Source organism: Trachinotus anak, unplaced genomic scaffold (genome assembly GCF_046630095.1).
Source record: "Trachinotus anak isolate AG129_WGS33_773 ecotype Australia unplaced genomic scaffold, CSIRO_AGI_Tana_v1 ptg000019l, whole genome shotgun sequence".
NCBI classification, from domain to species: domain Eukaryota; kingdom Metazoa; phylum Chordata; class Actinopteri; order Carangiformes; family Carangidae; genus Trachinotus; species Trachinotus anak.
In genome coordinates this window covers 24225645-24248440 of record NW_027273870.1, presented here as the reverse complement: position 1 = coordinate 24248440, position 22796 = coordinate 24225645, and the positions used below count along the sequence as shown (strand labels likewise).

The 22796-nt window shown below is 40.6% G+C and overlaps 2 protein-coding genes across 2 annotated transcripts; both read left to right on the top strand.

Moving 5' to 3' along the window:
• The first annotated feature begins 3430 nt into the window (after positions 1-3430).
• On the top strand, positions 3431-8363 carry LOC139636477 (perforin-1-like). Its single transcript, XM_071504590.1, has 9 exons — positions 3431-3700; positions 3812-3891; positions 5009-5054; positions 5503-5639; positions 5732-5870; positions 5981-6061; positions 6145-6641; positions 6740-6833; positions 7759-8363. The coding sequence occupies exons 1-9, from the start codon at positions 3431-3433 to the stop codon at positions 7969-7971; spliced, it is 1557 nt and encodes a 518-aa protein (XP_071360691.1). The 3' UTR covers positions 7972-8363.
• A 1171-nt stretch (positions 8364-9534) lies between these two features.
• Positions 9535-20150, top strand: LOC139636715 (uncharacterized). The gene is made up of 11 exons (XM_071504996.1): positions 9535-9992; positions 10505-10861; positions 11268-13226; positions 13306-13394; positions 13480-13538; positions 14438-14601; positions 15955-16120; positions 16227-16418; positions 18080-18301; positions 19707-19866; positions 19950-20150. Exons 1-11 carry the CDS (start codon positions 9950-9952, stop codon positions 20022-20024), a joined length of 3486 nt encoding a protein of 1161 aa, XP_071361097.1. The 5' UTR covers positions 9535-9949; the 3' UTR covers positions 20025-20150.
• The last annotated feature ends 2646 nt before the right edge of the window (positions 20151-22796 follow it).

Sequence of the window (22796 nt, the reverse complement as noted above, 5' to 3'; positions counted from 1 at the left end):
CACAGCAAGAGATGAACTTATTAACCTAACTTAGTCACAGTTTAATACTTTTTTCTGGAACACATTATTAGTTGGTTGTCAGTTTTTTTGGATGCATTTTAGGAGCATCAAAATTTCCATGCTGCTCTGAGCAACATGTTCTGTGTTACATAGTAACCACTCCAAAAACCCTGGGGGTGCATATCAAATGACGCCATTTCGTACAATAGTAATGTTGCAAGCAGCAGATCACAGTTTTTCAGAGACTCATACAGTGTTTGATGCAAGAGAAAACAATTTTTCCACAATTATGTGAATACAGCATATGGCTGCAAAGCAGAGCCACAATGAATAAACATATGAAATATCTTGTGTTTGACAAGAAGACACGGCCATTCCTCAGTACTGAACTTGATACATATTAGAAAGAAAATGATAACGTGTTGATTTTGTTTTGATTTAATCTTTAAATTAGCTTTAGACATTTCTTATGTGTTTTGTTTTATTTGAACATCCTAGCAAAGCACACACCCATGCTCAACTTAGAAAACACCCCCTCATTCTTCAATTTTGTCATGATGTGATTTCTTGCAAGTCATGAGACACTTGTGAAGGAATAACATTAGGGCTCAACTGATACCTTTCCAGGGCTGAATCCGATACCAATTATTAGTAATCAAGGAGACCGATAACCAGTATTTGGAACTGATATGCCAACTTAAAACCGCTGCTGTAGAAGGACACTGACTGTGGTGTCCTGGTGTTTATAAATGACAGAAACACCTCTCTGTACAATGCAATACAGCTCAACAGCTCCACACACTACCTCCTCCAAAATGATCATCCAGGTACATCAACAACTCTATGACACTATTTTAATACACACTGAACATTACAACCGTCATGAGAAACGACATTCTGCAGGACTGTTGTATTAGACTATAGTTTCAGACAGGCATTCCTCATAAACTGCTGAGTGTATATTAGTCATCAACGGTTGTATGCACAGGCTTTAAAGTGTCTGACTTGACTTAATTGGTTGCTTTCCATGTTGTTCTCACCTGGAATCTGCATATACAGTATGTATTGAAATACCCATGCATATACACATACACATATGCCTGGAAGCCTAAAAATGCTCATTAATAATAAAGGTTTTATCATACATCATTATTATCACCATATAACATATTTTGTGCCTTCATTTCCCCTTTTAAAACTGTAAAACAAGTAATTTTACTTCTATCTGAGTAAAATTTCTTTTTTCAGTAACAGTAGTAAGCAGATATGCTGACATGATGCAGTAAGTGTAGTGTCTCATTTCCACTTACTGGAGTTTCTGTTACTGGTAGCGTTTTGTTGGAATCAAACACCCTACCAAAGTATACACCCATGTTCACCTCAGTAAACACCCACTTGTGTCTGTTTTTCATAATAATGATAATCATAATGAGAATGAATATGTGTGTGTACATATGTGACTTGTGTATGCCTATACATGAATAGCCTTCCCCATTATTGTCAATCACTGTGTGCAATGATTCACCTAATTAACAATTTAATATAAGTTGTTGAAAAAATACTGTTTTCTAGTTCCTTGTTTTACACTTTACATTTTCCACATTGATGCAAAAAAAGTTTTACTTTACATAAATGTAATCAAAACAAACTACGTTATGATGTCAAAGATTTAAGTCAAAAGATCTCATTTTTAAAATATGCCAGGAGTGGTTGAGGAGTGGAGATTAAATAGTATAATTTCAAGTTGTCATTCAAGCTTTTCAATGCATATTAAACAGTTGACGGGAAGGCATTATATTTGCTGCCCATTTCCCTGAAGTGTTAAATGTGGTTTGTCCTGTTTTTTGAGGTTGTTGTGTTCATGGCACATGCAGTAGTTCAAGAACAAGTCCTGTGTGCAGGACTCCTCGTGTATAAAAGTTCTGTTACTGGACAGCATCACCACATCCTCAGCTCCTCATCTCCAGCTCACGGGCAGATTCACACTGCAGGAGTATCAGAGAAACTCTGCTGAAGCCTGAACAGGTAATCTTGTTTTCATCAAATGATGCATGTTGATTAATATTCAAATTCTCTTTTCAATCAAATTTAAGTTATTTGTTTTATTTATATCATTCTGAGATTTCCGCCATAATTTATTCATTTTTTCATTAGTATAAAATGTAAGAATTAAACTGTGTGAACAGACCATTTAGGGATTTTTGTCTTTCTCTTATAAGACTAGCGTGGCTGCAAGCTGACAATGATATTACAGACTTTTTTCTATTTATCTGTTTATTTATTTATTTATTTGAGTTAAATGTACTTCAAGACTAATAACAAGAAAATGTGAATGCATCACCATGATTGTTGGCTTTGTCCTGTGTGTTATAATGTAACTGCAGTTTGGTTTTTGTTGTTGTGACATGAACTTCACTACCAAATGGCTGTGGCTGCATCACCGTGATTCCTTAGCGCTGCTAAATGTGCACTCACACTGCTTATAATGACTTAACCGAACCTTAACAAAACCATTAATCATGTAGCTCATGTTTTTATATTTATGTCAAATATCACGCTGCACTGCTTGTCATATCATAGACTGAAATGCCTGGGCTGCTGAACATGCGCCAGAAATTGAACATACAACAATAATAACAACAATAACAATAATAATAATAATGAAATATCATCAAACATTACACAGGAATAGAGGGACAGACAAATACAGAAAAAAAAAATCCAAAGCATTACAGCATGAGGCTGATCTGAAACAGCAAGAATAAGTGAACTGTAAAGTGTTAATATTATTAGAGCTGCAACTACTAGTCTATTAATCAATTAGTCAATCAACAGAAAATTAATCTGTTATATGTAATCTGCTATTTTGACAATTGTTTCATCATTTAAGCCACTAAGCAAAAACAGTGAGATGATTTTAGTTTCTCCAACCTGAGAATTTTCCACTTTTCTCTGTTTCATATCATTAAAAACTGAATGTCTTTGTACAGTTTGTTGGTCAGACGAAACAAAACATGTGAAAACATTAACTTGGTGATTAACTGATTTATTGGAAAATAATTGATAGACTAACTGATAATGAAACTTATTGTTAGTTGAACTCTTAAATATTATGACCATTTCTCATGACCAAACTCTTTGATCAGCTATTTGTATTTTTGGTGACATGTTGAGAAACCATCAACATGCACAGTCCTGGTATCATAATAAACTAAAACAGATTCAATGATGTTAAACTGGGGACTGATATTTTTATGCCAATGGAAATTGAAATTCAAAGATAAAGACTGTTTACCAAAAGACACTGAAGTCCTTGTTAACTTTATTAATATTACATGATTACAATAAAGCTGAAATAATACTCATTCAGTTCCTTTCCTGCTCTCTCTGTCTTTGTCTCAAACTTTTCAGTGTCTCTTTGGCCCCAGCCATGCTCTCCCTGTCAACTCCACCCCCTCTCTACCTGAGTCTCCTCCTCCTTCTGTCATCCCACTCCCTTGTTCTCTCCTGTAACACCACAGTCCTAAAGCAGTGTGAGTCCGCCCCCTTCGTGCCGGGCTACAACCTGGTGGGGGAGGGCTTTGATGTGGTCACCCTGCGACGGAAAGGAGCCTTCACGGTCGACGTGAACACTTTCCTCACCCCAAATGGCACCTGCATCCTCCGTCGCAACCCTCTTCAGGGCAATGTGCTGCAGAAAGTAATTTAAAGCAGAAAAGCAGAAAAGACAAACTTACAAATACAACAGCAAATTTGTCACATATACACACTGTTCACTTGTTCATCCTGGTGGTCTCACCTTTCTTTTCAGCTGCCGCTTTCTGCAGTAGACTGGCGCACATTCAGCCGCTGCAGTTATCATCTCTACAGCAGTGTGCACAACTCCATCAGGTATTCTGTGATACAGCATCATAAACACTCACAGTGTTGTGACCATAGTGGGGTTTTTACAGTACCAAAACTCAGATCAGTCAATAGTTCCTGATATAAACCTTATTCTTTGAGTGCTGATGTTACATCAGTGTCTCTGGATGATGTCTGCCATTCAAATTCCAGTAGTGGACATTAACTAAGTACATTTACTCATGTCCTGTACAATTTGTAGGTACTTGTACTTCGTATTTTTATTTTATGCTACTTAATACTTCTACTTAGAGTTTGAGCTATTAGTTATGTTGAAAATTGAGATCATCATATTATATTTATATTTATATTATGGTGCAAATGTATTAAACTATGTATCCAAGGCTGGATTACCATTACCTGAGAGACCCACAGCTAACGTAGGCCTATCATTATTAACTGTCTGACCATTTCTTGTGGAGAAACTCTTTGTCAAACTCTAGTTTTAAGACCTTTGTTATTTTAGTTCATATTGTCCCAATAAAGTTGTGTTTAATCAAATTACCTCAAACTAAGACATATTAAGTACTGCTTCAGCAGAGTGTCTGGAATGGTAAGTTGGAGGTGGCAGGATCCACATTGAGAGGACAGAAAGGGGAGGGAGTACATTTTCCCTCATAAAGTAGTTAAAATTAGCCCCTATCTTACAAGATGTAACATTAATGTGATTTGCATTAATAACTATAATACAATAATATATTATAGTGAAATTATTGTAAAATGGGCTATTCTGCATTATAAGTACCTACGTTTGTCACTCTGAGTGTGTTTTGATGCTAATACTTTTGTACTTTAACTCAAGTAAAATGTATGCATGATTTTTAGCCCACTTGTAACAGAGTAGTAACACTGTGGTGTGGCAATTTTTACTTGAGTAGAAGATCTGAGTCCTTCTTCCACCACTGTCAAATTCACAAAGTCAGCTCCCCATTCATTGTTGATATTCTAGGTTCTTATTTTACAAGTTTTCTGTGTCATTTCTAGTTCTAGCTGAAGCTGCCTGATCTTAACAACTATAATTAATAAGTAATTGATGCAAATAAATGCAAAATGTTTTCAGGAAATTAAACAATTTTCATGGTACTTTATCTGACTATGTCCACAGCTCACTGCTTCTCAAACACACTAACGAGGAGAGCAACGACTGGAAAGTATGAAACATTTTCAGTATATTAATGTTGAATTAGTACATTTGTTTATTCATGCATTTGATTCTTTGATCTACAAGATCAATTCTTTCAGGAATTGAATTGAATGATCTCTTTATCCAAAATAGATTTTTAGTTTTAGTTTTATCTGCTGAAGTTTCTGATACCACTAAAATAATTATTAAAAAATTAAAAATAATTTTTTAATTCTTTGAGCAAAAAAACAAAAACAAAATTAGTGCTGCAATTTTAGCACTTTATGGCAATGGAGATCTGTGATAGCAAGGTGGATGGCAGCAAAAATCTCAGACAACTCTTCATCAGATAAAACATAAACAGAAAATAAGCCTTTTTGTGATTTGGCTGAACTGAACCATGAACATACTGCAACATGATTATTACATTAGGACATCAAGGAACTCATGTCCTCATGTTCTCCTCTTTTTATCAGGTGGGACTAGATTGGAAGAAGTTTGTTGGCCTGGAGGTGGGAGGAACACGTTCCACTGCATATAGCTTTGCTACAGCCAGGACCAAAGAAGACCGCTACACCTTCAGCACTCACAGGGCCACTTGTATCCATTACAGGTAGGGTGTGAAGATCTCCACCTACATCAACACACAATGTCTTATTTATCATATGAGTTTGTATTTATTTTGCTTTTTGTTTTTGCATTTAGTTACCGTGTGTCAGACAGACCACCCCTCAGCTATGAGTTCAGTAGGGATTTGGAAAGCCTGCCCAGTTCCTACAGCTACTCAACCAGGGCCCAGTACAGACGGATCATAGACACCTACGGCACACATTATATCCGCCAGGTTAAAACACACACACATCAATATTTGTCTGACTTCTTGACTAATGACTTCAAAGGAATACACCACCATATTTCTTTGTCTTCACAACATTTTCTTGTGTGTAATTTTAGGTTTATCTTGGGGGCCGATTCAGGCGAGTCACAGCTACACGTACCTGTTTGTCCACACTGAATGGCCTCTCCTCATCTGCGGTATTTGTTGCACACTTCTATTGAAGGCAGGTTCACACATTCTGTTACAAAAACAACATCTAAAATCCCATCCTGTCATCTAGGTGCACGGCTGTTTGTCACTGGGTATCAACGTAGGCCTGGGGAAGATCAAACTGCCTGCTAGTATAAAGTCCTGCAACAAAGTCCTAAACAACCAGGATCTCTCCACCTCGTTCAGCTCCGGACTGCACCAGCATTACACAGAGGTGGTAGGAGGCAAAGGATGGGTGGGGGAGTTTGCACTCACCCGTAACGACTCTGCGGGCTACCAAAAGTGGCTGAAAACCCTCAAGGATCACCCTGATGTTGTTTGGTACTCTCTGAGACCAATGTACGAGCTGGTGCCAAACTGGACAAAAAAGCAAGGGCTGAAGGCTGCCATAGAGCAGTACTTAAAAGACAACGGCATCAAGAGCTCAATCAGACAACCGTACTGTGGCTGGAGGGACCCTAACCTGGATTCCAAGTGCTGTCCTAAACAGACCTGGAAGGGAAAACTGGTGGTGACCATCGTCCGAGCCTGGAATCTGAAAGGAGATAGATGGGGCAAGACTGATGGGTGAGTAGAGAACAAGTCATGACACAGAGAAGAGGCACAGTGAATGTGAGGCATCAAACACAAATATTGATACAGTTATTTTCTTTTCCATTTTACAGATATGCTAAGATGGGGTACGGCTCCATCTACCGCAAGACCCGTATGATCAGATCAAACAGCCCTCACTGGAATGCACATTATGATCTGGGCAAAGTCAGTACTTATTTTGTTTTCACAGATCAGCTTCCAGATTTCTCTGCTGATTTTAATTAAGAATTAAGAATTAAGAAACCCATCAAAGAAATTTAATTTGCCAACTGTAGCTATGAAAGTGGTACAATATCAAGCTTCTTCATGAATATTGACAAAAAAAATCAAACAAACAATAAAGAGTGCATTTCCCAGATGTAGATATTTCTTTAAGCAGTAGACTGTAATTACCTTGGACACAATTCAAAAAAACTAAATTGAATGAGGCTTGTAAATCAGATTTGTAAATGCCAAAAATAAAGACTGTGCCTAACAGAGTTGAGTTAGATATTATTATGTTTAGTCATCTGAAATGATTTACTTTAAAACTGAAGTATTATTATTATTAGTATTAGCATCAAGCATAAGACAAGGCAAATTTATTTGTATAGCACCTTTCAATCACACAACAATTGAAAGTGCCTTACATAAAACATAAAACGCATTAAAAGAAGAAAAACAAGACAATATTAAAAGGACAATATAAAATGATTTAAGTGTATAAGTAAACAAAATATAAAAATAAGATACAATCGAATAAAACAGGTAAAACAGAATAGTAACCTTACAATGTGCAAGATAAGAATAAATAGCCCCAAGTTTAACTTAATAAAATGCAGTGGCAAACTGATTTAAAAGAAGTGAGAATTACCAAAGATTCCTTCATAAACCACTTTATATGCATATGAAACAACAGATGTCAGGTAGCCTTGCTTGTCTTGTCTTTTGATGTGATTAGTTGTAAAAACCAACCATAATAAATTGGTGATATGTTTTGGCATATTTAAAAAAAGGCAACAAGCATTTTGTAAATGTAATTATTTAATTTAATTCTTTAATTACTTGATTTTGTAATTTAGCTTTTACAGATTTTTCTTTTTTTTTGAAGGTGGACACACACTTGAGTCTGAAGATTGAAGTCTGGGATAAAGACTGGGGCAGAGACGACCTTCTGGGGTCATGTACAAAGACCCTGACGCAGGGGACGCACAGATTCACCTGCCCAGCCTCAAGAGGTGGCATCGAGATCCTGTACACTCTCACCTGTGACCGTCAACTGACTGGAGACAGGTGCAACCAATACAAACCATCTCCATACTGAGGAATGCATTCTGGGTGACATGCTCAATGGCTTTTCTTTAATCAAGTGTGAAATCAGATCTGTTAATTACTTTTTTAAATGTAATGAACCCGACAGTGACTCAGGTTCAAAGCAAAATGATTTTATAAGAACTATTCACCTGTGGAAACTTAAATTCAGTTGTAGTTTAGTGTTACGCCATGTTTGAATTTGGGAGAGATAGTAGTCCTGTTTATTCCTGTTTTGATTCTGGTGGTGGGGACACATTTGAATCACAGATTGTGCCTTTGTCATATAAAGAACTGTTGATTGTCGTCTGAATTTTATATATCAAAACTGTTAAATCTTTGTGTTGATCACTACCACTGTGTACTATTTAGAGTTACTGTTTTTGTGTTGCCTTTCTCAAGCCAATAAAGCAATAAAGACTTTTGAACCATATTAAGTGTTTTTAAAGCTCTTTAAACCACCATCAGTATTGGTATAAGTATAAGTCCAACTTCATTTTATTTAGAAATATATACACATGAACACAATGCAAATTCAAACTATAATGGTCTTTCAATAAACACCCAAAACTAAGAGCATCACCCTTCTACAAAATCAGGACCACAGGATTCAGTGATGAAGAGCACATGTTATCTAATATTGCTCTTTAATGGTTCAAATTAAAACACAGTTCATTTAAACTGAACTTGGGGCTTTTGAGGTCCCTGGTTCTTGGGTTCAGGGGCAGTTTTCTGCTTTTCCCAGTTGGAAGTTGAAGTTCTCTATATCAACTTAAAAAGTGATGTTTTCACAACTTGTTTCTACAGCCCCCCAAGTGCTTAAAAAATAAGTTATTTGGAGGTTTAATGACTTTATAAGGCACTAATTCCTCAGCATTGTTGGTTTGTGGGGTGGTTTTGGAGTAATTCTGCCCCCATGTGGAAAAAAAAAACGATTAATACAGCTCTATAAATGATCCAACACTAGAAAATGACAGCAGCTGAGTGATGCTGAAGCAAAACACAAACACGCCCAGTAAGGGGTAGTGGTCCCCAACACTTCCTGTCCACGACTGGACAACAAACCAGGCTATGAGGCAAACTGCCCAGATGCCCCAGATTGTGACATGGCCAAAAAACACAGGTTTATTTTCAACTGGTTTTGTCCATTTGATGAGCTACAAATATGTTAAGATCTTTGCAACACCAAGTACAATATAATCTAAGGTGGGTCCTGCATCAGGCCTATTAGTTAGTTATCTGGTCATGTCTTGTGGATGTTCCCTTAGTGAAATTTTAGTTTTATTATTTTTGTTCATAATGTCCTCACATGAGCATATTTCTAAATAAAGTTGTGTTTGACAAAATTACCACAAACTAAGACATTTAGTAGGTCTGCTGCTTCAGCTCAGGAGGTCTGGTTTGGCAGGACTTAATGGGAACTTGGAGGAAACAGGGTTCTTCCAATTATTGGGGGGGGGGGGGGGCACAACAAATGTTTTCCCTTTAACAGGTTAATCCGATCATGTTTGCCTGACACATAGCAGAGTGTAAATGTAAAAGCCCTAATGACCTGCCCCCGCCCTCATGCCTTCATGCCTCCTGTGGTAAAGGTTTCCTGTGCAGTGCGTAAAGAAGCAGCTCCTGCGGCGACCGCTGGATTCCTTCCTCTCATCTTTGGAGACGCGGACTGATTCAAACAGCCCGGAGGCCGCGTAAACCTCTCCCCCCGCCGCCTCTGTGTCCACCCCACGCTGCGGGACACACAGGCTGACACACGTGGGTCTCATTTGGGTGACTGTGCGCCGCTGCGCCGCTGACAGCACCGCGGTTTCCGTTACAAGGAAATGATGGAGGAGGAAAGTTTCTGACGCCTCTCCGTCCGCAGGAAAACTGGAGATCGTGTTCGCTATTCGCGGTGTGCTCGTCCTCATAAATAACGCAAGTCTGGAAAATCTGTATGGATTTTGGATTTAAAGGGTCTCTGACACTGAAATGTCTCAGGATTGGAAATGCAGCTCCACGCCTGCCTGTTGCTTTTTATTATCACAACAGGTAAAGAAATCACTGGACTCTGCATGACAGCCTACGCGTTTATTATTTGAATCTGCTCTAGGTTTCATTATGTTCTCCTTTTATCATCACTGATCTTTGTATTGGACACATTTTTAGCTGAAACTGCTGTTTCATTATCTGCTACTGTTGAATAAAGTCACAATAGTGCTGCTCTGTTGACAACATGAACTAGACCAGTAGAGGTTTCTGTGTACAGAGTTCAGTTTAGTGGTAAACTGAATGTCTGAGTCCAAATTCTAGGGGTCATCAGATGATAAAAGGAATAAGACAGAAGGGAGAAAGAGTTTTGGGTGAAAAAAGATTTTTGTAACCTTTTCACGCCTCAAAAATCCTTCAGATGAAATTATCTCATAATGAAAACCACACTTTTGGTTGAACTGCTCACAACTGTCCATAAATGTCTAATTAAACTCCAACATCACACAGAGGTCAGGAGATTTATGACCGAGTGACCCCCTCTTTTACCAGCATCTTTTTTTTTCCTTCCTCAGATAAAACATTGGCGTTGTCGCACCACCACTGTGGTGGAAATGTCAGCCTGGACCAAGAGCCCGTTGGTCACGTCAGTTTCACTTTACCTGGACTTTTTACAGACACCAACAAGTCTGACGAAACCCCTTCATTTTGTACTTGGACGATAGATATTCCTCTGGGTAGGACGGTACTTTTGAAGGTAGTGTGGTTGGAAAGTGGTTCAAACATATCAGTGCGCTGTGTTTGGAAGAAGGAAGATCAGGTCCTGGAGAGCGAGGGGACGGTTCTGCTCTCCGGTTGTGATGGGAACAAAGCCACCCTCACTTGGACAGGAGCAGGACACTCCTCAAATGCAATTCAGCTGTCCTATTATGGTGAGAAACTGTTAACGCAATTACCCAGTTTAATCCAGTATGGCCTACTTGCCTGTGCTTGCACCCTGATCACAAGAGTTTGATCTAATAGTCGTAATGACATTTGGATCAGACTTGTTTTAGAACTGGGCTTTGCTTATGTTGGTTGCTTGGTGAATAAATAAGAAGTGCAATGCTGAAAAAACATATTCTGTTTACAGTAAAGAGGAATGTTGTGGTTACTCCTTTGGAAATACACTGTGGAAACATATTGTTCAAAATGTGCTTTGAGCTGTAAATCTGTCAGTCGGAAAGCTGTTATCACACTCATTGTGGTGTGAGAGACGGTGAGATGTTGTTGTGATTTCCACTCTGCCTCTCCTCACTCTGTCCCTCTCTGTTTTTGTGTTTGTTCCTGGTCATCCAGTCCAGGAAGATGAGAGGAATTCCTCGGAGGACCACACCAGCCCACATTCAGACCGAGACCTCGTACGTTGGTCCCAGACAGGAACCAGCTTTACAAGCGCAACTCCTGTTCGTCAAGAGGTGGTGAGTGGGACAGAAGGGGTCAGAGGCCGCCTCCATGAAGGTCTGGAATGGAGTCCTAGGCTTCAGTCTGTGTCTGGTCCCTCCTCTCAGGACCAAGGGCACCCCACCTCACCCCTGCACAGACTCACTGTGGCTGGGAGATCCGATAGGGAAACTCTCCCTCTTCCTGAGGAAGGACCAAACAATGGAGCGGATACATCTGGAGCTGATCACCTCACTGATGCTCCCATATCTGCCAGAGAGAGAACACACCCCGGTATTCAGCATACACTCCATACAGACACACCAAACACAGAAACAAACACTGGCAGCGAGCGCCCTCAAACCCAGATGACACTGACAGATGAAACAGCCAGTAGCTCCGACACCTCTCTTGGCACAGACACATACACATATGCAATCACTCACATGTCTAAAAACAGAGACAGACTTACAACTGCACTAGCTCAGGCCCCTATGTCCAGCTCTGGCATCCCACCTCTCACCTCTTCCCTCCCTGAGCTACCCTCCCTGACAACCTGGGAGAGTGGTACTGTCCTAATCCCAGGTGGTGGAGCTGTTAGTGGGACACTTGGAGAGAAACAGCCCCATTCCTGGAGGAGCCATAGAAGCACAGACAGACTTAACTCTGATCTGACCTCTGCCATCACCTCTGACCCGTTAAAATCACCCAGCGAACTTCCGCAGGATGGCTCCAGCCGTGCACAAGCTGATACCGAACCTGACGAATCATCTACATCCTCACAGGCTCCCACCAAGACTCATCAGTCGCCCACCACCAACATCACGGAGCTTGACACAGCTGCTGGTACTGTGGCGGCAGCGTCGTTTCATCCAAACATAAGCCGAACTGACTCGTTTGAATCTGTTGCTTCAGATGTTTCCAGTCAAACTACTGCGCTTGATAAATACAACAACCCAGTAAAGCTTTACACCCTTACTCCGTCCACACAGAGTCAAACAAAGTCTCCACAAAGCATAGAGAGCCTCACACACTCTCCTTACACAACCTCTACGTTCACACAGATGCAAACAGATACAACAGAAAGTACACAAAGGGATTTCATTAATGCATACATGACTACAAACACTCCTCCCTTCTCACCTCTCATTACCAAAGTTGAAGACAGCACGTCAAGTTTCCCAGGTTCATCTCCTACACCCAGAGCAGCACTGACACTTGGAGATGTTGTCCAAAGCTCAGTTGCCACGGGAACTGCTACTGAAATGTATACACTGCATCCCACTTACACACTCCCACATGAAAACTCATCCACAAATTCACTGACTCCTGTTCCTACTTTGCAGTTCAGTACATCTCCACTCCAATCTACACCTTCATACACGCCCCAAACACACACCACTAACACACCCATGACTTTAACCTCCTCTCTCACCGATGAATCCACCCTGCACACAGTCTTTGCCAACCACGAAACCGTGCCTACATCCTCACAAACATCAACAATCCAATCCACATCTACACACACACCTTTGCTGCCTTCTACTAACATCCCTGCTACGCATAAACAGCCCCACGACTACATTACTACTACACATATTCCTCTGCTCTCAGTCACAACTGCAAAATTAGAATATGGATATGGAGACAGAGAAGTGGAAACAGCGAAAGAGGATGAGTCCAGCAGCACAACCACACACACTCCCACAGCTGGACCACCATGGCGACCTCCACCCTCGACAGACCCATATCCCGGGCAGGAGAGCCACGAAGTGCTCACGCCTTCTGCTTTAACCTCCACACCCACTTGGAACTCTGCAACTAGTCAGACACCCAAGTTTTACATTGTGCCAGACCAGCCTGCAGCTGTTAGAGGTAATGTTTGCTTTGTGTTTTTGTGTGTAATTAGATATCCAGGCCTGTTCTAATGGAATTATGTGCTTGTTCTGTACAGTGGAGTCGATTGAGCTGCTGCTGCAGATGATTGTAGAAGAGTCCAGATCTGCATTTACTGCTGGCTTGGAGGAAGACACTGTTGCATGGGTGAGGGGTTGTGTAGACTGTCACACAACTGCAGCTTTAGAGTTTTATATAGTGCCACAAATTTCTTACTCCTTGTCTCTTTCAGATGGAGCCATACCTACAGAAAGCCCCAGGGTTTAGCAGGCTGCTGGGGGTCTGGAGCAGGTGAGGGGGTATAAAGTACATCTGTGGCTAAGCTGCAGTTAGCTCCAGTTCATCCCTCTCATGTGTTAAATTCAAGTCACCAAACTCATTAAATTTGAGAAAAATACATACCCAGCTAAATTAATCCCAAAGGAAATATCTCAACAATTACTTGATGGAATTCCATGAAATTTAGTTATGGATGGCACCAAGAAGATGAATCGTAATGTCTGATTTTCCCTGTGGTGCCATCAGCAGGTCACATCTTATGTGATATCTCAACTTCTAGATGGATTTGATGCAGATATTCATGTGCCCCTTTAGGATGAATTACAATAACTTTAGTGATTCCTTTACATTTCATTTAGCACATAAAGGTCAAAATTTTTAATTTGTACAATACTTTGGTTTATGGCCAAATTCCTGCAAAACTAACTGATATTCTGTGCAGCCTCAGCTGCACTTTAGTGTTTAGTGCTAGTTAGCAAATGTTGCCATGCTAACATGCTAAATGAAGATGGTGAACATAGAGAATATTATACCATTATAACATAACATATAACATTATAACATCAGCATGTTAGAATTATCTTTGCGAGCGTGTTAGCATGCTGATGTTAGCGTTTAGCTCAAACCATCTCCTTAGAGAGCTGCTAGCATGGCTCAGGACTCCTAATGGTGTTGTAATCCACAGGCAAGAGATTCTGGAAATACTGAGAATACCTTGAGAGCAAAGGGAAGTGGTGTTAAATGACCTGGGGTTTTTCAAAGATGGCCAAGTATTTATTTTTCAGGAAATTTGTTGCTTAGCTTTTGGTTTTAATGTTATATACATGAGAAGCACAAACTGTGGTTAGGTTGCAGTGGGCTGTGTGAAGAACAGTGCAGAAGCTGAGTGCACTGCTCTGCTGTCGTTCCAGCGGCCATGCAGTGCAGAGTCTTGTGGAGTTTAAAACCAGCGGGGCTCTGCAGTGGCTCAGCATGACAGGACCCACATCACTGATGGAGCGAACAGGGCTTGCTCAGGCAGTTCGTGAGGGGAAGGAGTTCAGATCATCCAAGATCACCAACATCACTCTGGGAGGTGAGCCTGTCTTGAGATGCCTACCTGCTACGTCTAAAGGTTCTTAACTCTTGTAGCAACCAGGTGGCCAAATCCAGCCATCCACCTTTGCTGCACCCTGTTCTCTACCCCTCTTCCCTCATTTCCCGTCATCTCTCTTCTGACGACTTCCTAACGAACACACGAAAATACTTAAACTGCCAGGTTAGCGGTCAGCCACAGTGGAGTCACAAGTGACAATTCAATTTTTAACTTGCCTAATTAATAAACCCTGTTAGAGACAGACTCGTGAGAACATCATAACTCAGTTAGATTGACTCAGTTTCGATCATAATCCAATAATGAGGAATCTCATTAACGTGCCTGTCTTACTCTTATTAACGTTGTTGTTACTGCAGGTTATCATTTTACTCCTTTCACTTGTGGTGTTTTCTATGTGTAAAAATTAACAGTGACACAAGTGCTGTGGCTGCATTTTGATGTTGTCAAAACACATGGTCATGTGGAATAATGCAACCTCAGTCAGTCATTTGTTTACTGTTTGCTGGTGGACAAATGAGGTTGAAAGGCACATTGTGTTGGAGTTGCAGTGTGTCAAATAATACAGGTCAGACAAAAGTCAGCCAATTCTGCTTGTAAACATACTCACTAACTTACACTAAATCGACTAACAAAGCCTATGTATTTACTATTTTATTTGCTGATTTCCTGGAACATATGCCCCATCATCTGCAAGGTATTTCTGATATTGTTTTAACATTGACATTTAAGCACATTTAAAGGATAATTCTGATAATATTATATGTTTTTGACAGTCAACACACCCCTTGGGAGAAAAAACAAACCAACGAAAGAATCATTCTACAAATTGCTAATACTACTGAGTATTTCCAGTGTAGCTGAAGCCTGTTATATCTGTGCCACCTCCATTGTTGTACAGCTATTAAAAACACATTAATGAGTCACACAGTTGTACCGGGGGACATGTTCTGTTATTATGACGAACATGGCCACTGAAGTTTATTTAAAGTCAAATGTACCTACACCATCCTGCTGGCCTGTGAACTAAATATGTATTAATCCTCAGCTGAAAATAGTCCCCAAAAAAATGCACAACAAATACTCCTGTTTGAGAACCGTTGGCTAAAAACTACAGCACAGCTATTTTTGGATATTACCTTTACCTTAAAATAATGTATATAAACTATGTATTTGTGTCCTTTTTTTTAAAGTTTTACATCTTCAACTGGTACAAATGGAAGGAATAGGAAGTCACAAACATAATATTGGTTTTGGTCTTTTTATGGGATTTGTTTACAGTGATGTAAATGTAGAGTGACATCAGCCGTATCCTTAAACACATCTTCCCTCCAGGTCTGCAGGGTGATGTGTGTGACTGGTTACTACAGTGTCCAGCAGGCTACAAATGTGTGTCCCGGCCTGGCGCTGCAAACTATAGCTGTTCCTCTGTCTGTCACTTTGACTACTGCCACCACCATGGCATCTGTACACACCACCCAGGCCAACTTCCTGTTTGCCGGTAAGCACATACAACACAGGTGCACATGTTTCTATGCCAATTATGTATCTCTTCACCCGTACAAGAACGTTTTGTGCATGTAAGCATCTTTTTGTTTGTGTATTAGCTGCCTTGTAGGAGAGGACTTCTGGTACATGGGTCAGAGGTGTGACATGAGGATGACCCGAGTGCGGCTCGTGGGCGCATGTCTTGCCATCTTACTTGTCATGGTGACTGTCATCGGCGTTTTGGCCTTTCTGGCAGTGCGACGCTACCGAGCCATTCTGATCCAGGCCAAAGTAGATCAGACTCGCAGCAGGTACACGTTCACTCACTAATGTACACATGTGTACACACTGCTCACAACATAGAACCTATAATACAACGAATGATACACACAGTGCACAGTAATGCTACATGAAGGGTTTCAGCAGGGTTCACCCAGTTAAACTTTTCAATACCACATAAAATTTATTGCAAGTCCCACAGTAAAACTGGTCACGGTCAAATGCAAAAACATTTCATAACTGACATTACTGCCTGCAGGCAAAAGACTTTATTTAAGACTTTTACGAATGAACTTATATCTTCTAAGGCCTTTTTTTGGAAGACAGCCTCTATGCTTTTTAAGGCTTTTACTACACTGTACATGAAACACAACGTATTAACACAATTAGGTGTTTAGAGGACGATCTCTAATGACCAGTGTGGAAATGTGTTTTTGTCGAGCAAAGCAATGGGCTTCTTGGTTGACCCTTTCAAATACACACATGTTAACACACACACATATGGTTAACATAATGATGCATTTGACTAATTATGACTCTGAATGACTGATAACTTTGGTGGCAGGTCATGTGTCGTAATCCACACAGGGAAAATCACTGAGATGGGCGTAACTGCACACACAGTAAATGTAATTACAGTAATGTCCACTAGGTGTCAGAGTCTGGCTGCAGAAACACATACTGAAGATGAAAGCTGCGCTGTAGACTCTTGTGTTGAGACTGTCAGTTTAAATCTAAATATCCACTCTCCGCCTTGCAGACAACCCTCAGGGACTTCAGTCATACATGTTCTCCTCGCATGTGTGTTTAAGTGCAAACATTTGGACTCAGCCTCTTAAAACCAATAAAGTGCTCAGTGAGTGTATATGTACGTGAATACTCATGCATTACACAAATAGTGTCTGTTGTTTAGCCTGCCCTCGTTGATTTAAATGTGGTGGACAAAATAACGCAGTGCAGTTTGCCAGCATCACAGAAAACATCCTCCAAAATGATCATACAGTTGAATCAACACCTTTTTCACATAGTTTCAACAAATACTGAACATTGAACTTTCATGAAGGTTTTATTTATTTTTTTTTTTAGAGAGGATTTATTGCAGGACTGTTGTATTAGACTGCATTAGTGTTAGCCAGGTGTTCCTAATAAACTGAGCGTATATATAAACATTTTTAGACACTAATAGGTTTAATTAATAAATTAGTTTCATGTAAAGTGTGGTAAACAGAGAAAACCCAAATCAGATCAATATTTTGGTGTGACCTCCCTGTGCCTCTAAAACATCACTAGTTCTCCTTGGAACATTTCCACTTGGCAGGTAGGTTGTTCCACGCATTTTGGAGAACCTGTCCCAGCTCTTCTGTGGATTCAGGCTGTCTCAGCGTCTTCGGTCTCTTCATGTGATCCTAAACTGACTCCATGATGTTGAGATCAGGGCTCCAGTGGGGCCAGAGCATCTGTTGCAGGACTCGTTGTTCTTCATGTCGCTGAATGTAGTTCTTTGTTTTGGACTGATCAGACACCTCCCTGACTAAACATCTAAAACCTGTGCACAATCTGTATATATACGGTGTATATAAATAATTTTATGCTAGTAATTTCTAACTACAAACTAAGTCCAGTTGAAGCCGGTACAACAAATATTGCGTCCCATGAATATTTAACATCTCATTAGGATTTGTTGTGGGCACAGTTATCGCAGGTTCAACCATTTTGATGAGCTGTCCGGTCGGTTCTGGTTGCGATCGTGGGCAGGATCAGCAGACTCACTGGACAATCCTGCCTTCACACGCTCCGATGAGTTACTGCACCTGCGGGCGCTCGACCGCCCCTGCTGTTACCACGACGACACACTGTCACTGGCTTCCACTTGCCCCAGCCATGGAACACACATCAATACGATCTACCCACACAGGTACACACACACATTCAGTGTCAGAAGTTAATATGTTATTTTGTTCTCACTGAACCCATTTTTGAATCTTCAGCGGTTTGTTGTCATCGGGCATCTGGTGAAATCCACTGGAAAATATGAAAGTATTTAATACAATATGTGTACCATATATAATATACATGTGCCTTTACTCTGTTGTCATGTACACACCAAATAAGGCAAAATCATACCTAAGTGATGACTAACTAAGAAAGTAATGATCAAGATCATAACAAGGAAGCTAAATGCATACAACTTGCTGCCTGGAGCGTCCGTACAAAAGCCCAGTCCAGCTATCCATTTAAGGTGGAAAAGAGTTAGCCTCCACATACTATACAGAACAAGATTTCTGTCAAAACAGGCTGGTTTGAAGAGATTTATCCAGCAACTAATGGTCTACTTCATAAAATCTTCTCTGCTTCAAACATATCCTGCATCCTGCTACCTTCACCACAAGATAAAACATGGTGATTAAAATGACCTGACAGCTATTTTCCATTTCAGCTATTTCTGTTCTTGCCAGAAATTATTTCAGATGCAATTTTACTTTTGCTTTCAATGAAATGTTAATTTTCACACACACACACACACACACACACACACACACACCTATGTTGGGTTGTTTTTGGGCACTTGAGCACAGCAGTACAAATAAATACAACACTGACACTTCATCACACTATAAAGTTGTTAATAGTAAACATGTTAACAAATAGTTGCTTATTAAACAAAGAGCAGACAAGGAGCAACATTAGTACTCATTTGAAGTCATGTCAGGCCAAGTGACTTATGTAAATTAGCTCTCCTTTTAGCTCTCTTGTGGTTCTGTCTAACTCCCGAGGGAAATATTTGGCTCTGCAGCTGCTACATGCTCCACTATCTTCACTATCTAGTTGCTAACTTTGTCTATGTGCTATTTAGAGGTGAGCGGGTAGAGTACAGTGACTTTATCACTGCTTTTTCGCAGCTGCCTGCATCTGGAAAAAAAATGCCAATAAAAGCTGTAAAACTGAATCAAAATAGTACAGTTGACGGTCAGAGAGTGAAAACAATAATGTTTAAAAAAAGGCATGTAGAGCTCAGTGGAGTGATAACTCTCGGTGGCTTTGTCATTCTCTCAAATCTCTATCATATTACAAACAACCATTTCATCCACTGTTGATATGAAAATTTTGTTTACAGCAGCTTTAACTATAAGATTGAGTATTTTTATTTAAATGAATCCAAAAGCAAACAAGTAAATGGGTAAAACACAAACATAAAAAACATAACACTAATTAAATTAATGTAATTTAATGTATGTCTACCAGTATGTGCATGCATTCACACATATGATGACACTGCCTGTGTAACAATAACTAATCCTTTGGCTCTGTATTACCTGTAGCTCTCAGTACGGTTGGAGGGGAAGTGAAATGAGTGTGGGGGATGGTGTGTTGGACTCGGGTAAGGCCAGTGACCTCTCCGTCTGTAGCTGGCCTGTGGAACCCATCCAGTGGACTCCATTCCCACTTCTGCAGCAACTGGCTTCCCACAGGACACCCACAGTGAGTGTTTGATTGCGTGTGTGTTTGAAAGACATGTTTCTAGTTTCAGTATGTGATTATCTGTTGTTCCTGTGTTAAACCAGGTGAGGGTTTCAAGGCCACGGTCCTACTGTGAAGGCATGGAGCTGGTAGACCTGGGGAAGAGCTGGACTGCTTGACACACATAAAGAACAATCAAACCTGCTTTGACACTGGTATTTGCAGCTCAGTTTTGCTATCTAAGCCTCAAATGTTCTTTTTTGTTAATAAAAATTGTAAAACAATAAGTGTAAATATGTATCAGTGTATATATTTTTGTATATATCTTCAAGATGGATCAAGATGCAAGTGAAAGTTAAATGAAGGTCTGGCTGCTTGAAGAATATGCTTATTTGCTTTTTTGAGGGAAAATTAGATGAGACCATTAATACCTCTTTCATTTTTGTATGAGGAATAAGGAGTTATCTTAGCTAAAGAATGAAACAGGGGTAACTGCTAGCCTGGGTCTCTCAGAAAACAAAACACACACACACACACAAACACACACACACACACACACACACGTTCTATATTTGCTGGATGTGTAAATATACAACTGTTTGCTAACAAGTTCACAATATCATACCAAGTGGCCAGTCAGTTTCAAGAAAGGAAACAAAGATTAAAATTTGACTGGATTACCAACTGTGCAAACCAGAGAATTGTCCTGGGGCCACAGGCCCCCAGGAGCCCCAAAAACCCCAGATTGTAAATAATTTGATATTTACAACCCAATCTTGTGGTCCTTTCTTAGAAAGGGCCCCAGTGTAGTGTACACTGTAGTCATAGGACATTATTATTAAGGACATTGTTAGTGTGGATCCCCAACAGGTTAAACCAGCCGTTGTAGAGTGAGTCAGAGATGTATTTGGACCCGAACCACAGAAAAGTAGTTGCACAGATCTGAGAAACGATGTGATGTGTTTGCTTTTCATTAGGATTTTCTGTGGATAGAGGGTGGATCCCCAACAGGTTAAACCAGCCGTTGTAGAGTGAGTCAGAGATGTATTTGGACCCGAACCACAGAAAAGTAGTTGCACAGATCTGAGAAACGATGTGATGTGTTTGCTTTTCATTGAGATTTTCTGTCTATATAAATTAGTATCTTATAATATTACACTTCCAACATACCTTCTTCCTCTCACTGGAGCACACACACACACAGCCACACACAAACAAGCCACACCTCCCGCTCGATGCCGTGTATGAAACTGAGCTGGAATGTGATGCCATAAATGACTGGGAAAGACTGGTAGGGAGTGAAACAGGCAAATATGTGCACTGACCTCATATTGCACTCCTATAATTGTCCCTATCCTGGGAAAATGAATAAGGGAGTGATTGATTCGGGAGAGGGCGGAAATGTGGCAAATAAAGGAAGCCAGTTAATGTGTGTAAGAGAGAGAGAGAGAGCTAGAGATGGGGAGAGGGATGAGTGAAAGTGGACAGAAGCTACCTGCTAGCTTCTTCCTTATACGGTCTTAGTCAGAGCTGAGAGCCAGGCCTGTGAGTTTCTCTGACTGTGCGAGTGAGCAATGCAGGGAGGGAGTGCGTGTGTGTGCGTGTGTGTGTGTGCGCGTGTGTTGTAATACATGCATGAGTCATGCACACTGCCGAATTTTGAAATGGCTTGAGGAATGGCATGAGTGTCCAGAGGAAACGATGATTGTCAGGAATGAGTTAGTGAGAGCAAAATTAAAGAGGAGGAAATAACTCTAAATATAAAACAGTGTGTATGGATGAAAAACACAGAAATCAAGGTGAAAAGTGGCAAAATAAAGCAACATGTGCACTGACACACACAAACACACACACAGCCTTAAAAAGGGAGATTCATTCATTTCCTCAGACTGGTCACATGACCTGAGCAATGCATTCTTCCCCCCATGTGACTCGCTCCAATATCTCCTTATATGGACGTCATCCAAAGGAACTCTTAAAGGGATGGTTGTCCTGCCCTGAGTCTAAACTTGGTGTGTGTGTGTGTGTGTGTGTGTGTGTGTGTGTGTGTGTGTGTGTGTGTGTGTGTGTGTGTGTGTGCGCGTGTGTGTGTGTTTGTGTGTGTTTGTGTGTGTGCTTAGTGCCTGTCTGGAGCAGGATAATGCCAATCTGAAAAGCCAATTCCCTGATCAGCTCATTCTATATTGTCCTTAACTGCTCCATACCTGATGACATATGGGCATGTGTATGGATGTGTGTGTTTGTAGGACTGTGTGGTCACTTCCTGCATGCATCTGCAGAAGTGAGGGTCTGTGAAACCTACTTCCTGTCTCTTTTGGTGAGCCAGCTGCCATATATCCTTATTAGGAACACATAGAGCCAGCAAGAATTCCTAGTGTAAGTTTATGAGTCTTTGTCCAGTGCCCTTATTGAGTTAAAACAGCACCCTTACCCACCCACTTAGTCTCCGGTCAATTTATAAGATGATCTTTTTGCGTGAAGATTTCCAAGCGTGTGTTCATAAAAATAATTGTAACATCTTAACAAATATTTCAGGTGAGAGAATCACAGTGAGGTAAGCTGTGTGACATGTCTTGGCGTGTCCATGATTAGGTGTGTTCATGCATACCTAAGTGAGTCGCGTTGATGAATAATAATTTCATAACAGGCCTCACGGTTTCATGCTGACATCAAGCAGGTGTGGTCCGGAAATTACACACCTGGCTGTCACATCTCACTGAGGCCAGCAAGGTTAATCTGCCCCTTCCACCAACTTAAAACATTATCAGACAAGTGGTGAGAGATTTACAACCTCCCTAGTGTTTGCTGTCAACATACCTCAGCTTGACCACAAGTATCACTGTCACCTCACACCACATGAGAGTGTGTGTGTTTTGTGTGTGTGATGTGTGCCGAGGCCAGACGTGTCAGTCGGGGTGTTAACAGTGCTGTCAGTGACCCTGAGATTGTAA